General features: G+C 33.2%; 1 protein-coding gene across 1 annotated transcript in view; it reads right to left on the minus strand.

The window, feature by feature from the left end:
- LOC105223131 (transcription factor glial cells missing) overlaps window positions 1-11,777 on the minus strand; it is a 72,340-nt gene extending 60,563 nt beyond the window's left edge. The window contains exon 1 of the mRNA XM_049462647.1: window positions 11,187-11,777. Coding sequence (XP_049318604.1) covers window positions 11,187-11,563 — 377 coding nt within the window. The 5' untranslated portion in view covers window positions 11,564-11,777. The remainder of the gene's footprint in view (window positions 1-11,186) is intronic.
- Window positions 11,778-18,038: the final 6,261 nt, after the last annotated feature.

An 18,038-nucleotide genomic window follows, 5' to 3' on the forward strand; every position in this document is an offset into this window, starting at 1 on the left:
CAGCTTTGGAAGACAACATTTCCGAAGAAATTCGGGCTATTCCGGCCGAAATGCTCGAAAAAGTTGCCCAAAATTGGACTTTCCGAATGGACCACCTAAGACGCAGCCGCGGTCGTTTTTTTTTAAAAAAAAGTTATCAAGCTCTTAAAAAATCACCCTTTATTACGCTTAACGAAAATGCAAAAAAAAACAAAATTTAATTTTTTGAAAATTCTAACTACCCCTAACCCCTTAAGCAGTTGGTTTCTCAAGATTTTTACTTCTACTGCAACATCTATCCCCGTATCTTGGAGGAGTTGCTCTTCTGCTACAGTTAAAAGCTTTTCCTCGTACTGACCACCACCAGTCTTTTGTTTCGAGGCTTTGTTGAAAGAAATTTTCTTTTTTATGTTGTGCTTTTGATCAGCATATACCTATTTTGTATTATTATTTTAATCATCTATTATTTTATTAATTTAATTTATATCATTTACTTGTATTGATCTTACTTTTAATCAAAATTTAGCATCTTTCATCGGTGGCCCGGCAGCGTTAAGTTTTAGAGTCAATTCATCCCAAAGCTTATTTAATGCAACTTTGCCTTGCCCACAGTTAGGCAAAATATTATTTGCTAAGTTCTGATGCTGTAGCATAAAATTATTCATAAATTTTTTTGACGCATATTTATTTTGTTTACATTTGTTTTTAAATCATTAGTTATATTATAATACATGTTAAATATACTCAGTAAAACGATCCGAAAACAAAAAAAATATTTGAATTTCGCTCGTTAACGTGTGCCGCGATTCGGGCCCTGATTGTCATTAGTACCAAATATGTACCACTTTGGTACATCGCACAGTGGTCGGTCTTGTATGGAATCAGCGACAAAAATACTTCCACTGCCTATATTAAAGTGAAATTTTTGCCTATGCTTTTTAAAATCATAATAAGTAATAAACAGTTATGTATATTAAAATAAATAGACCCCTCCATATGATGTTTGAAATTCCGCCACCCGCCGATGACAATAATAAAAAAGTATCAAAAGAAAAATTACAAAAACGGAAATAAAAACTAGAAATAATCAAGTCTTTTGCGTTCGTGAAGCCAATAGAAGCGAAGTTGTTGTATTTTTATAAAAAAAAAAATTAAAAAAATGTTGTGTAATTTTATAAAAAAAATATGTAATTTATTTGTTAATATGTTTCTAGCATAAAAAACATATTTATCGCAACCAGACTGTCAACAGCATTAGTAGTAGCACAGAGAATTTTTTAGATGATTTTTCAAAATTCTGATTCACATTTTTACGATATTGTAATATATATTTATACGGCACGATGACAATTCTTTTGGCGCTGCGATTTCCAGGTTTGGGCGGAAAGAGGAGGTCCTCAGGATTAAAAAATATACGAACATATACACTCCTCAGGCTTTTAGTTTTCGAGATTTAAAGTTCCACAATTTTATATGCAATTCATTCTCACAATTGGTTTGTTTACATGACATGACAAATATTCCACATATTGTGTTTTGAAAAAATCAAAAAAATTTCTCTTTAACATATATAGGGACAATGGTACAAAAGGATTTTTGTTTGATTGATATATATTTTGTACCTTATGTTATTTAATAAATCGAGATAAAAAAAACCAACACCGGGGTGTTCATAGTTCTTTTATCTCGAACTAGTTTCTGCACTGGCGGTACTTACTAAGTATTGTATTATAATATTTTTCTCCCCTTTTTAAATAATATATAATATGTATGAAATAAGAGTTGATTTTGAACCATTGTCGCTCTATGTCTCTAAATACGGAACAGAAAAATTTTTGATTATTTTTTCAGGGAATAAATTATGACAACACTGCTATTTGTCATAAATGTAAACAAACAAATCTCTTGAAAGTGAAAATGTGCAACTTTATGATTTTGTAATTGATTTAAGAAATGTTTAATTTTAAACTATAATTTTATTTTTTTATACTTATTTCAACACTTAATCTACAGCATAAAATCAATACGGTATTTGCTTATTTTCCACAGGAATTTTGTGGTTTATGTTGAGGAGTGCTTAACCGGTCAATATTTTCTGGAGCATCGTTGTTTTGAGCCAAGTCTTGATTCGGCGCAAAGAAGAAAAGAATCGTTCAGCGCTAGAATTTGTGGCTGGCAAAGTGCAGAGTCCGTGAAGGAGAATATGAATCGACGAATATATGTATATCCTTATCGCAAATACTGAGGCTTTCTAAGGCAAAAGGCACTTGTATTCTCGTAGTCATTTTCATTTTCCACGGTTGTTGAAAAAGCGCTACTTCTGCTTTGAGATGGGCGATTGTTTCGATGACTCTGACGACCACATGTTATGAGGTTTTCCATTTCAACATCTAATTTTTCAACCATCTGTGTAGCATTTGAAAAAATTGCGTTGAAGTGATGATCAGCAGTCATTCTTCGCGTGTTCAGTGTTGCACCCAATGTTGTTATGACGTTTGATGCCTTCGCAAGGTCGATTGATTCGTTCTGCAGAATCACACTACGTGGCTGCGTCAGTGACAAAACATCGCTGAGACAAAAAATTCCAATAATAAATTCGAAGTTGCACAGTATTGTGGCTAATTTCGACGCTTTTATTGCAGTTATTATATTCTTCCATTCGCTTATTTTTGTCAGTACTTGAATGATTTCTGAAAGGGTGATTGTGAATTGATGAACGGAATCATGTCTTTGTACCTACCTTGTCTCACAAAGCTGCACAATTTTTCTGCCCAAGAATTGACTGTTTTACAGTGTTACGTTTCGGTATTGAAACTTGGAAAAATGTTGTAAATTCTCCGAATATTTCAGATATCCTTCCAATCAATTACTGTTCGGTTGTCACTGTTAACAGACGATTTTTTTCTTTGCTCCGTGTTCTATTATTTAATCAATATTAATGCCGTGTGTTTGCGGCCATATAGTTGATCGTGCTCAGCCTAAGATCAGCTGCCATAAATGGAATCAATTTATCACAGGCTGATGTGGATATTTTGCTGAAATCCAAAAATGCATTTTATTGTAAAGAGTGCGCGGTAGTTCGGAGAAATTCCATTCGTTCGCCGCCTGCGTCGCCATCAGTGCGCAATGCTCAGTGTTCTCATATTTTATATCCGCAACAACAAAATGCTGAACAATCAAACAAAGAAGCAACGGAACGGAGCCTAATAATTCTAATAAGGTAAATGTGGTACTTAATTCTCTGGTTCTGGAAGTAAGTTCACTGAGAAGTGAACAATCGATACAACACATTAATGCACCAATTGTGTGATGATCGAAATTCGTTAATCGTTAAACTCAGCGAATTGAAGTCAGAGATCTGCAATGTGCAAAAAAAATAATCTGACAACAGTGGTCGGCATTTCTTAGCACAATTGTGCAAACTAACTTCACACGTACGCTTATGCTCTATCGTTCAGTCGTTGTCGAGCCAGCAACGAATTAACATCGCGCAAGATCATAGCGCAAAACGGAATATGTCCTGCGAGAAATATTTTATGATTCTAAATGCCTTTGATGCCATGTAATGCCTTTTATGTTCGAAGTCTTTTAAAGATAATAGGGAATATATCCTCAAAAGACAATTCCTTAATTTTCATTATACTATTAATTAATAATAAAAATTGCTTAATTTTAATTCCAATTTCTCACTGGGCTACTTTTTTTTCGTGCTCACCAACACAGTGACAGATCCTCTCATGCCGACCACTGTCTGACAACGACAAAATCTCTGCACCAATTTCGAATGCTCTCTCTGCTGCCTACTCCACTCTCACTGCTGCGACTGTTGTTGCTACAAATCAGTGGTCGGCATTTCATAGCAAAATTTTGCAAACTAACTTCACACGTACGCTTACGCTCTATCGTTCAGTCGTTGTCGAGCCATCAACGAATTAACATCACGCAAGACCATAGCGCAAAACGAAATATGCCCTGCGAGAAATATTTTATGGTTCTAAATGCCTTTGATGCCATGCAATGCCTTTTATGTTCCAAGTCTTTTAAAGATAATAGGGAATATATCCTCAAAAGACAATTTGTTAATTTTCATTATACTATTAATTAATAATTAAAATTGCTTAATTTTAATTCCAATTTCTCACTGGGCTACTTTTTTTCGTGCTCACCAACACAGTGACAGATCCTCTCATGCCGACCACTGCCAGTGGTCGGCATTTCATAGCAAAATTTTGCAAACTAACTTCACACGTACGCTTACGCTCTATCGTTCAGTCGTTGTCAAGCCGTCAACGAATTAACATCACGCAAGACTATAGCGCAGAACCAAATATGCCCTGCGAGAAATGAATATGATTCTTGATGCCTTTGGTGCCATGCAATGCCTTTTATGTTCCAAGTCTTTTAAAGATAATAGAGAATATATCCTTAAAAGACATTTGTTAATTTTCATTATTTAGATTAGATGCTTAACTTTAATTTCAATTTCTCACAGGGCTACTTTTTTTTCGTGCTCACCAACACAGTGACAGATCCTCTCATGCCGACCACTGTTCTACTGTTAATGGGAGTATGGATTATCTCACTCCCGCTAACCCAAGAGCAATCTCTGCCGCTCCATCTGCTGCCTGCTCCACCCTCACCACTGCCATGGATAATATGATACAAGACTCTCGCATTGGCTCTCATTTTTCTCTCAAAGGCGTTCCCTGATTATTTGACAGCGAAGGAGATCAGGGAATTTCGATCAGCTGATTTCAGAAAAGGCGGGATGCCAGAAGTAAACCGCTATAATTACTTGACGAATTGAGTGTGAAATGAAATTTCATTGAACTGTGCGAACATATTTTGGCAAAATAAATGTTTATGTAAATTAATTAATGATTTTGCATTTTAGCATTTATATATGTTTGCATTTTCAAAGTGTTTAATTTAGTGTTTTGTATAATTTATTAAATACCCAATCTAATATTTTTCAGCAGTGGCATCATTGGCAAATATTATAAAAAATGCGAGTTTTGACAGCTCTCTCTCGATTCAAAGAGTCTCGTATCATATTATCCAGGCCACTGCTGCTGATAATGGTACAAATACAACTTCGTCCAACCTTGCTGTTTCAGTTTCTGCTGGTAATGTCAGTGTGGATTATTGCCCTCCTGCTGCTGCTCCCAAAGCTATTAAATATGCCAATACATATGCTGACGCTGCTGCTATGAATACCAACACTCACTCGAAAGCCAGTGCCAAAAACAATCTAATAGCTGCTGCTAAACCAGATCGCCCCACTGTCGCTGTTAATGCTGCGCAAACAGTTGCCTCTGATGATTCTGTTAATCTGAACTCTTCTAATTCAATTAATGCTAATGGGAATTTGAAGGTAAAAGTAAGCACTAGGAGCAAAAAATCCCCAGCTGCTTCAACTGTTGTTGGCGTTAATGCCAATTGTGATCTCCATGTCGTCATACCCAAGAAATGGGTTCACTTGTCTGCTGAAGAAGATATTATATCTTTTGTTGTTAAACATGCTAATGTTGATAGAGAGCATCTTTTATGTTATAAATTAATTAAGAAAGATACTGATATTAATAATCCTAAGAGGATAAACTTTAAGTTAGGTGTGTCCCCATCTTTTTTTAATGCCGTTTTTTCCTCTTCAGTGTGGCCTTCTGGCATTAAGTTGCGTCCCTTTAAGTTTTTTCCAAAGGGAGGGGAAAACAACCCTGCAGATTAGCTGATGCGTCTGTTAATGAAGACTTTATTCATGCGTTTTCTGGCCCCTGTCTTAAGGTGTACTACCAAAATTTATCGTGTATTAGGTGTAAATCAAATATTATTCGCAAATTTTCTTAACAATTGGATTTCAATATTATCGTTATTGTTAAGACCTGGCTTAGTTCTAGTTACTATAATAGTGAATATTATGATTAAAATTTTTGTTATGTCTTCCGTAAGAACAGAGATAACGAAAACACTGTCTGTCTAAGAGGGGGTGGTGTTCTCCTAGCAGTTCATCGCAAATACCGTCCCCGTTTAATTATGCTTGATAATGATGATTCTATTCTGGACCAACTATGTATTTGTATCAAATCAACTCATAGTCAAATAGTCTCGATCGATTTGTTGACTTAGTCAATCTCAGTGAAAATTTAAAATTTAGGTTTTCGATGGATTTTCTTCAATTACATCAGCTACCACTCATCATTCTCCGTTAGCGTTTCAGGTGGATACTTATCTTTTCGCCCCTGTTAAACCTATTGATGGGCTTGGTTTTAATTTTGCATTTTGCGATTTTGAACGGCTCAACAATCTGCTCATTGAGATTAAATGGGATGACTTACTTTCGGGACTAGATACAGCTAATAGTTTCTCTAATTTTAAGAAATCAATTCAGGAATTTTGTCACTATAATATCCCGGTTAAACATATACAATCATATAAGTTGCCTTGGTATACTAAGGACCTGAAACGTATAAAAAATCTTAGAAATAAATACCACAGAAAATTCTCTTCAACTAAATGTCATGTTTCCTTTACTTAATTTCAGCACTACACAAAATTGTTGAAGGAATTGGACAAGTTTCTCTAATAAAAGGTTTATTGACAGTACAGAGTCTAACATTAAGTCGAACCCTAAGTTCTTTTGGAAATTTGTAAAATCTAAAAGAGCGTGTTCGGCCATTCCTTTTGCTTTACGCTGGGGTGATAAGTCATGCACTCTTGGCGAAATTTCCAACTTGTTTGCTGAATGTTTCAAATCGAATTATGTACACGATCATCCTGATACTAGTTCCGCTTTTTCGGCTAATAATTTCCCATCCATACTCGTAAATTTTGGCACACTGTGTCTTTCACAGGATGATATTGTCAAGGCTATTTGTGAAATTGGATCTGGATGAACTTCCGCCTGTACTTATAAAAAATTTTCTGTTAACAATTAATTATTTTTTGCAGAAAAATCAATAATTAACGTCAATCAGCATGGGTTTGTCTTTTGGGCGCTTCACTGTGTTAAATTTAGCGGGTTTTAGCAATTAATACATGTCTGCATTCTCGGCTGGATTTCAGATAGATTGTGTCTACACAGGTTTCTCTAAAACCTTTGATAAGGTTTCACACTGTCTGTCTGTCGATGGTCCGTTCTGCCTTTCATTTGTTTTCAATGTAATTAATGGAGGTATTGACTGTTCCTATATATTAGGGAAAATTAACTTCAATACTCCTCAGCGTTGTCTCAGATCTATTTTTCCATTTTATTATAAAAAGAACGGTACTAAATTTGCTGAATATGCTCCTCTTAAGCGTGCTATGCGTGACTTTAACTCGATTTCCGATAAAGTTCTTCTTGATTTTTCTCACTCTCGGGCATCCTTCATTAATACCCTCAATTTTGTTTTTTAATTTAAGTTGTCTACTTGCGAAATTGTTTTAGATTTCAAATTTAAGAATTCAAATTTAAATCCTAATTCTCTATTAGTCTGTAAGAATTAATGTTCATAAACTTAACTAAATAAATAAATAAAATAAATTAAAGCAATTTGTTCAGATTATGGGAAAAACATGGTATCATCTCAGCATTTGCAGCTTCTTTTTGTATTTCCTTTACAGCTCCACGAGCTCCCAACTTAACAATACAACCATCAGTGCCTATTGCAACATATTTTTGAATATCCAACCCTATAACTTTCATGTCTTTCAAAAGCAACTGTCCTAACCCGAAAGTGTAATCTCCTCGTGGTTGTTTTCTTTAATATATGGGCCATTCCATCAATTGGCGACAAGGTTTTGTACCCGTGGTTCTCCGATTTTGACCAAACTTTAGAATATCATAATATAGATCAAAATAAGAATATCTGTTAACTTTTTAGTGGTCAAAGTTGCTCCATTGTTTTTTGGCGCGCAATTCAAAATGAGATCAAACAAAAAAATGACTATTTCTTTTATTTTTTAACGACCGCAAAATTGAGTAAAAGAAATGTTTAAGTTATCCAATTTTATGCAAAAAAAATATCAGCTTTCTGATAAAAATATTTTCAAAATGAAAAAAAAAATTCAAAATCCAAAAAAAAACATTTTTTTCCAAAAATACCGTTTTTTGTGCTTTTCCCCCATTTTTTTTAAATTGACTTTTCTATTCGATTCCTCGTCTAATTTTACATAAGAATCAGCGTTCAAAAAAATGGGACTCTGCTCCCATGAGCAGCAAAAAAAATTCAAATTTGACACTCAAAATCCAAAAAAAAAAACATTTTTTTTTTTCCAAAAATCCGGTTTTTCTGCTTTTCCACCAACTTTTTTTCAAAATTGACTTTCCCGTTCGATTTCTCGTTAAATTTTACAAAGGAATCAGTGTTCAAAAATACGGGACTCTGATCCCATGAACAGCAAATCGAATCGTAAATCGAATGGAAAAGTCAATTTTGAAAAAAAGTTGGTGGAAAAGCTCAAAAATTGGATTTTTGGAAAAAAATGTTTTTTTTTGGATTTTGAGTGTCAACTTTGAATTTTTTTTTGCTGTTCATGGGAGCAGAGCCCCATATTTTTGAACACTGATTCTTAGGTAAAATTGAACGAGGAATCGAATGGAAAAGTCAATTTTGAAAAAAAATGGAGGAAAAGCACAAAAAACGGTATTTTTTGAAAAAAAAATGTTTTAATAAAAAGTTAACAGATATTCTTATTTTGGTCTATATTATGATATTCTAAAGTTTGGTCAAAATCGGAGAACCACGGGTACAAAACCATGTCGCCAATTGACGGAATGGCCCATATACCTATGTACATATATACTTCAATACTTTTTCTACTGTGATCAAACTGTGTGATTTGAACTCTTCCCCCTGATTTTACTGATAATCTGAAATTCAATATGTAAGTAGTGAGTTACAAACATTACCTGCGGGAAAACAATTTCAATTGTTGCAAAAGTTTATATTAAAAATGTTGTGTACAAATTCAACATTCATTCTTCGACAAATCGTGAGCATATGAATCCATATTGTATCTTATAAATTTATATCATAGGTCATAGACTCAATAAGTTTCATTACTACATACTACATATCCGAGGTATTTAACGGGTGATTTTTTTGAGGTTAGGATTTTCATGCATTAGTATTTGACAGATCACGTGGGATTTCAGACATGGTGTCAAAGAGAAAGATGCTCAGTATGCTTTGACATTTCATCATGAATAGACTTACTAACGAGCAACGCTTGCAAATCATTGAATTTTATTACCAAAATCAGTGTTCGGTTCGAAATGTGTTTTATCGACAAATTTTGTTCAGCGATGAGGCTCATTTCTGGTTGAATGGCTACGTAAATAAGCAAAATTGCCGCATTTGGGGTGAAGAGCAACCAGAAGCCGTTCAAGAACTGCCCATGCATCCCGAAAAATGCACTGTTTGGTGTGGTTTGTACGCTGGTGGAATCATTGGACCGTATTTTTTCAAAGATGCTGTTGGACGCAACGTTACGGTGAATGGCGATCGCTATCGTTCGATGCTAACAAACTTTTTGTTGCCAAAAATGGAAGAACTGAACTTGGTTGACATGTGGTTTCAACAAGATGGCGCTACATGCCACACAGCTCGCGATTCTATGGCCATTTTGAGGGAAAACTTCGGACAACAATTCATCTCAAGAAATGGACCCGTAAGTTGGCCACCAAGATCATGCGATTTAACGCCTTTAGACTATTTTTTGTGGGGCTACGTCAAGTCTAAAGTCTACAGAAATAAGCCAGCAACTATTCCAGCTTTGGAAGACAACATTTCCGAAGAAATTCGGGCTATTCCGGCCGAAATGCTCGAAAAAGTTGCCCAAAATTGGACTTTCCGAATGGACCACCTAAGACGCAGCCGCGGTCAACATTTAAATGAAATTATCTTCAAAAAGTAAATGTCATGAACCAATCTAACGTTTCAAATAAAGAACCGATGAGATTTTGCAAATTTTATGCGTTTTTTTTTTTTTAAAAGTTATCAAGCTCTTAAAAAATCACCCTTTATATTTAAATCAACATGTATTTATTATCATCAACATCAAATGAGATAGATGTATGTATATAATGTGATTTATATTTATGTATGAGAAAAACATCAAACAGTGAAAATATCTCACACATTGGCCAACATATTCGGCACAAAGTATGTTAAATAAGTTAAACTACAATTTATCCAATGTAATATATGCACATAATTTCGTTATGATATTTTACATATTGATCGATATATATATAAAAATAAAGCGAACTGCAAGTTTGAAACTCATATATGAATATGAATGCTAGAGCTGATATTAATTCGATTTTAAACATTTTTGGTATAATGAAGTTTCATAAGATACCTCACAGATTGGTCGAAATATATTGTATAAAGTTAACTGAAAGTTCGAAACCCCTTAAATTATGTATAGGGAGATCATCATTTGATTGAGCTCATTTTTGACACAAAGGCACAGGAAAAAATTGTCTCCATATTCCAATAACTTATTTCACAAAAAAACCATGAAAAATGTAGGTCCGATTTTGACAATTTTCGCTTAAGATGGCATATATATATATATATATATTCCTACTAATTGTGCAAGGTTTTATCCAGATATCTTCATTGGTGGTAAATGCATATACTAGAAGGAGACGTGAATTTGAATCTACCTGTTTTTACCTACATATGTATATGTGAAATATGTAAATAACATTTAGTAGGGGCGGGAGTTACTCAATTTTTTTAAATAAATTTTTTTGCACAAACTCCGAATTGTGTTACAGTAATATTTAATATATTGCATTAGCAAATTAAATTCTTTGTAAAAGTTTTGTGGATATACACACATACATATGTTAGATGAAATAACTTACGCATTCGGTTAATAGATTTGTACGTTTTGTGAGCTTACAGAAACAATAGGAACGTTAGATGAAACTTCTCGACATACATAGGTATATATTTTACTTATACAAGAATATTGAAAAAACGCTATAAAAAAATATTATCTTTTAATACATAGTTTTTGTACTTAGTGCAATTTTAAAATTTTGAATCTTATTCAATGGTATAAAGCTAATCGTGCTTAATTTTGCTGTGATCAATATCAGGACCTCTAAAAGGCGTATTTAAATTGAAAATGTTTGACATTATTACATATATGTAGATAAGATAAAATATGAAATCAAAATAAATAAATAATAATTAAATAAAAATATTTACCGATTAGGGCATTGTCTACCCTGCTGTTTACGGCGGGCTTTATCACAAATTGCTGGACGTAAATTTATATTGCTACCATTTGCCAGTTTGCATTTAGCCGAACAATAAAGTACTCCCAGACAACTCTTTTTTAATATGTTGATATTATGATTGTTTGTGTTACGCATGGCCCAGCCTGATGAATGTTTTTTCGCATCTTCATTAGACGCCGAATAAACTAGACGGCGATGGCCATCAACCCACTCATCAAATTCATCGAATTCGTTAACAATTGGAATAATCACGTCATTAATATCCCAAGAAATTTCTGTCCGCAACTTTAGTGGTGCTGGACTCGGTGTATGGTATTGTGGCAATAGTTTATTATTTTTTATCATTTATTTATTTATTAATTAGTAATGGATAATTTAAACAAACTATTCGATTTTAGAGCTTTTTGGAACGTGTGTTTTATTCTATTTGTTTAATTCACAAATATTCAGAGTCGGTACAAATTCGCGGTTATAGGAACTCTATTATTTTATTGTATACATTATGACCTTCTAAATAGATCTGGACTTTTATTCGTCATTCACCATCAATGAGTCTTAAAACTTGATCTTAAAATAACTACTAAATTGCTCCGCATATGTGTTTTTGACAAATGGAACGACGGCGAACTCATTACCACACACATATGTATGTATTTATATTCCGACTAGCTGATTGGTGGTGCTTTTACCAGTTATCCGTTAGGTTAAAATTTATCCGTACCAATGGTTTGGGTTTTGCAATCAGATACATTTTTGCGTAGAGCAGCAGCTCATTAGGGTGTGCATTGATCATATATAACAACAAAACTGTACAAATATTTGAACTGAGTTCAAAATGTGACAGCTTGCGACAAGGACGGGGGAGGGGTTAAAAAGTCCTTAAATTCGTGGGACGTCATCTATGGATGGCCCCTAAGGCGACTAATTTATATGCAAAAATTATAAATAAGTGAAATAAGATGTGGAGCAAACTATTGTACTCGATTGAATGTACACATGTATACATATGTAAATTTAAGATCTGCATTCTCGTAACATGTTTCACAGATTTCCGTTTGTAAGAACCATTCAGATATATGTATACATGTCCATATGTCGGTTCATTCAAACGATAACTTCACTGAATATTAGAATATTTTGGAAAGTTGATTTTGCAATGGTATATTTGAGCCGTTGCTACGACCACAAAATGGCATTAACCGAAAAATGAAAAAGTTTTATAACAAAAAAGAAAATCATGTAACTCACGAACTGCTACAGCTATAATAAATAGCTATCATTTGATGAAAATGGTGAAATCGAATAAAATCACGTTCACTCTTATACAAAGTTAAGTTAGAAATCAGTCACCAATATTTGGAATAAAATTTTGCGTAAATATTGTCCTTAAGGTATGACACCACATACTTATATAAAGATATTCAAAAACGGATCACAACTTTGTAAGCGTCCAGATAACGTACATATCTTAATGGAATTCAGTGAGAATCTTTTCTTAAAATGTATACTATCGACGGCTAGTCTTCATATCATGTATGTACATGATATATTAATTTCAAACTTGTGCACAATTTTTTACTGTACATATTGGTCCAAACGTAAAATTATTAAACAAAATTAAGTGAACTTATTGTTTTGGAGATAACTGTAGTTTTCACCCTAGCATATTTTAGTTTAAAATGAAAATAGTTCAATTAATTCATAACTATCTTAACTTTTTGACTATAAACCTTATTTCGTTGCCGATGATATGTGGAACTTTCTTTTCCGCCGAGAGAAAAATCTGACAAGGGTATCTTCCAACTTCAATGTTTTTAAAGAATAAGTCGTGCGTGGTATTTTATTCTCACAACAGTAGTAAATTTGTTTTCTTGTTCAATATAAATCAGTCCATCCAAAAAATCAATATAAATCAGTTTATAGACAGTCTTTCAGTCAAACATGTTTTTTCAAATTATACCGGAATATATGCATATAAGAGTAGCAAAGCTTTTAATTCAAACATTTATTTATTGTTGCAATTATTAAAAAAAGGTTAACTTAAAATCTATTGACTAGCATAATTAAGTTTTTGAACATAACTGAATTTTTCAAACATGGGGAACTAAAGTCTAGAAATTCAACTTCTTGGCTAATTGTGCGCCTAGTCACAGTGTTGCCAGGTGCAATCTGACATTTCCATTGGAAAGTCTGACATTTTTTAGCATAACATCACTCAGAACGTTTTGTCATTTAATCGTGAATTGTTTTATTTACAGGGAATTAAAAAAATCATCTCGGTCAAAAAATGGAGTTAACTCGTGAACATTTTCGTGCGATCATTTTTCACAACTCTCGACGTGAATTATCACGACAAGAGTGCATCGATGAACTAAAATCTTTGTATGGCTATGGAGCACCATCCTATAGCACTGTGAAAAACTGGTAGAACGAATTCAATCGTGGCCGATGCTCACTCAAAGACGAATTCCGTGAAGGTCGTCCAAAAACAGCCGTTGTGCCAGAAAACATCGATGCCGTACGTGAACTGATAATGCAAGACCATTATGTAACATACCTTCAAATAGAGGCATGCCTATGCATATCTCACACCAGCATACATTCGATATTGCATGAACACCTGGCCGTAAAAAAGGTTTGCTCTCGTTGGATCCCGGTCCAGGCAGGGGCAGGTCCAGAAATATATATATCAGCCATCGTATTAATTCACAATTTCGCCTAGTAACGAATGTTTTGAAAATGAATATGCAAAAAGGTTTTATACAAAACTTGGTCAACAAAAGAATATATTTGTCTACCCTAGATTAAAATTACAAAAATATTCATAATTGGACGGACCTAATGCGCTGTCACAACCAAATATGTGGAATCCGTTAGCCCTATGCATATAACTGACGAAAAGACTTTTGTACATTTCATTGGACAGTGAATGTATATGTATGTATGTACAAGATGTTTATATAACACAAGTATGTGCCCTTGTTCATACATTCAGAATTTTATCCATGTGTATGTTTGTAATACGTACAAATACGATTAAACAGCGGTAGAGTTACAGGCATCGTCGGTGACCAATAGCGTTTCTATACGATTTTCTGGTCTAAATTGGTTTTTTTTTAAATACAACTCATTTTTTTGGTAAGAGTGTTAATGAAATGTTTTAATATATTTCCAACGTAGATATAACTGTTGTAAAAATCTAAATAAATATAATTTGGGAATGTTGAGAAAAAATGAGTACGTACACATGTATGTGCATATACGCACAATAGACCACAGGTTGCAGTATAATAATTCACTTTTATCTAATATACATACATATGTATGTTTATACTCAAATGTAAAAACGTTTTATATAAATAAATATAATCTTTTTTTTTGGTAACAAAGTCTATATTGATTTATTATAAGATTTCATATACTTACATACATATGTGTTCTTTAAAATTCATATCTTAAACCGGGTTGATATTTTTAGTATAAGGACGCATCTTGGAAAAGCCGAAATAAATAACTATTTATTATTAGGATCCGACTTTCAATATTTTTCATACATCTTCTGTAAATCAATATATGTACAAATGTAAGTTTCAGTGTGATTTTATTTTTAAACCAAAAACTGTAACAATCCTATAAATTACTACAACAAACTTCATAGCAAAGACTTATATTCTATGGGAAAACTTTAAAATTGTTGGAATTTGTTTATTTTTAACTTGTGAATTGTATTCTGGGCATTTCGTTTCGTTCAGGTAAATAGAGCCTCGGAAACCAATAATAATAAATATATAATTACAGAAAAATATTTTTTTACACGATTTTGAAATAACATGGTTCGTGAACAAGAAATTTTAAATATTTTACACGTAATGTGTGATTTAACACGAATTGCGAAAAAAATTTTAATTTTTTACATGATTTTCTGCAGTGTTGAATATCATCCATATGGCAACTCTACTTCACGGCTCGTTTACTTTAAAGGAAATACCCTTTTTATTTAACATATCAGTTTACTGATGACGCGATATATAATTTCAATAAAGTTCTTAAAGCTAAAGTTTAAGTTAATTATTTATTGTGTAAATTGGTGAAATTTTAAAATTACAGAATTGGGATTGTTAATAATTTTTCATAGGCAACATTATCTAAATTGTTATTTTAGAAAATTGCAATAAGCAAGTCTAAGAAGTGGCTAAGGTTTAACATCCGTTGGCAGAGCTTTTGAATTGAAGAAGCGGGTCATCACTTACTTAGTTCAAAAACAACTTATTATAGTCGATATTATACTTTGTATAAAACTCAAAAACATATGATGTTATGGATTGAAGATTTACAGGAAGAAAAATTCCTATATATGGGAAGATTATTAATGAGAAAGCACTTAGAATATACAACCGACTCCAGGAGTTAGAACCATCGGTATCCCATCAGGAACTAATAAAATTGTTTTCAATGCAAATCATGGATGACTAACAGGTTTTCTGAAAATACACAATTTTCACAATGTAAAAATTCAAGGAGAATTGGCATCAGCGGACGAAAAAGTCAGCAAAAAACTATCTTGAACTAGCAAAAATAATTCAAGAGGGCAGATATATATAAACCAGATCAAATATTTAATGCCGACGAAACGGCATTCTTTTGAAAGCAAATGCCAAAAAGAACATTCATAGCAAAATACCAAAAGACAGAACCGGTGACCCTCTTGCTTTACAGTAACGCATCTGGCGATAAATTTTTGACGCCACTCTTAATAAACGCGGCCCTAAAGCCAAGAGTTTTAAAAGGTAAGGACATTACACAACTACCAGTTCATCTTCTGGCGAATAAAAAGGCATGAATGACGGCTAATCTGTTGAAAGATTGGTTTAATAACTGTCATTTCCTGAAATCCAGAAATATATGACATAAAAAAGTTTAGAATTCAAAATCGTTTTGCTTGTTGATAATGAACCTAGCCAGTTGCTGTTTTTCCCGTCTGATACCACTTCCCTGATTCAGGAACTCGATCAGGGCATTACATCAGAATTTAAAATGTACTACATCAAGCAAACGTTAAGATATACATATGTACATATGTATGTATTTTAGATTCATAGGACGCTATTGATGATGACGATTTGATTGAAATTATGACTATCAATGATAATAAAGATGTCGATATCGGCGAAGACGAAGGTGAAGGTCAGGTTTTAACGGCTAATTTAATTCATGAGGGTTTGGAATTAGCTACAAGTTTGGAACAACATTCCCTTGCTCATGATCCCGAAATGTATTACAATTCCAACGTAAACTTAAATCTTGTGTTGTGGGGTATCAAGAATTATCTAAACAACTAGAGAAACCAAAAACCAACATCTTTTAATAGACTTTATAAAAAAAAAACCTATAGAGGCTGCTATTAATGAAGATACCCAACAGTTGTGTTAGACAAATTACATATGTATCGTGTATTTTTTGCACGGTTTTCTTAGGAACGTATCTACCGTGTAAAAAAAGATTTTACTGTATTAAAAATAGAAAATAGTCGAGATTTATTAAATTTGAAGCATTTCGTTTTCAGTTAAATTCATACTTTTGCTAATGTGAAAAGAAGCAAGACCATTAAGAAGAACTTGCCTTATTCCTAAGATAAATTTTGCTTCAAAAATAAAATGAAAAGTATGGGCGTTAATATTATGTGCTTGTGAACATAAAAGTAGATGAACTTTTATTCAATGTAAAGATAATATGCAGTAATAAAAATATTTGCGTACTCTACTTCTTATAAAAAGCAAAACCAAGTGCAAAATTTATTAATTTCATCGTTCTTTATTTTTATGACCTCTGCCAACCGTTTTGTCATGCTGATACCTAAGTTTTTTTAGTGTATCCTTGGGAATTGTTTGCAACCCTTGCTGTATTCTTCCCCTGAAAATGTCTACCCGGGAATGGAGTGGTGTCTTATGGAATTTTTCGTTCAATATAGTTTAAAGATGCATTATTAGGTTTAAGTGTGGTGATTAAGGGAGCTACTCTAATTGTTTAATCCTTGTTTCAATAAAAAAAACCGTTGTGCTATCCTGCTCTTGTGTTTGGGCTCATTATCCTGTTGAAAGATATAATCACTCAGGGACTTTTCGAAAGGTTTTCTTTTAATTTACCATTTTAAAACTCACCAGTCATCTTGCAGTAAATTTTAACAATTCTTCCAACTCTTGCCGATGAAAAGCAACCTCAAAACCATGAGTGTGAAATATTTTTTAGGCTCACACCACTTCTGGTTACATCTTTTAGAATTTTCCCCCTAAAATTTCGATTTGCATGACCTAATAACGTGATTGCAGATAATTTCGGTATGTTACCGTAACTTTTCGTAAAATTGAGACGGTTTTTATATTTGCTGCGCGAAGTAGAGCTTTATTATTTGCAAAATACTCTTCATTCTCAACATAACCAAACTTTTTTACACTGTACACGAAGAGATATTTGCAGGACTTATTTCTCTTCATGAATTTAGTGGATATTTTTTGGGTTACATTGCAATTTTTTCAGTAGTTTTATGTACTGGTTTTCCGTTACCACATAGTGTTTTTAAATTTTGTGTTGTTCCTAACGGTTTATGTTTTTCCATATCTTGGCTTTGCCAATCCTCATACCAGGTATTTTCCAAAGTAAACGGGACTTAAAAAAAAACAGAACAAATGGTATTTTTCGGCAAAATCAATTTATTTAAATCAAAATAGTCTCCTTCTGCTTAAATACAGCTTTTTGCATGGTCAAAAAGCATGTCGAACGAGTGTTTTAGCTCCTTGGCCGGTATGGCCGCCAGTATGCCGGT

This window comes from Bactrocera dorsalis, chromosome 1 (assembly GCF_023373825.1).
Source record: "Bactrocera dorsalis isolate Fly_Bdor chromosome 1, ASM2337382v1, whole genome shotgun sequence".
Taxonomy (NCBI): domain Eukaryota; kingdom Metazoa; phylum Arthropoda; class Insecta; order Diptera; family Tephritidae; genus Bactrocera; species Bactrocera dorsalis.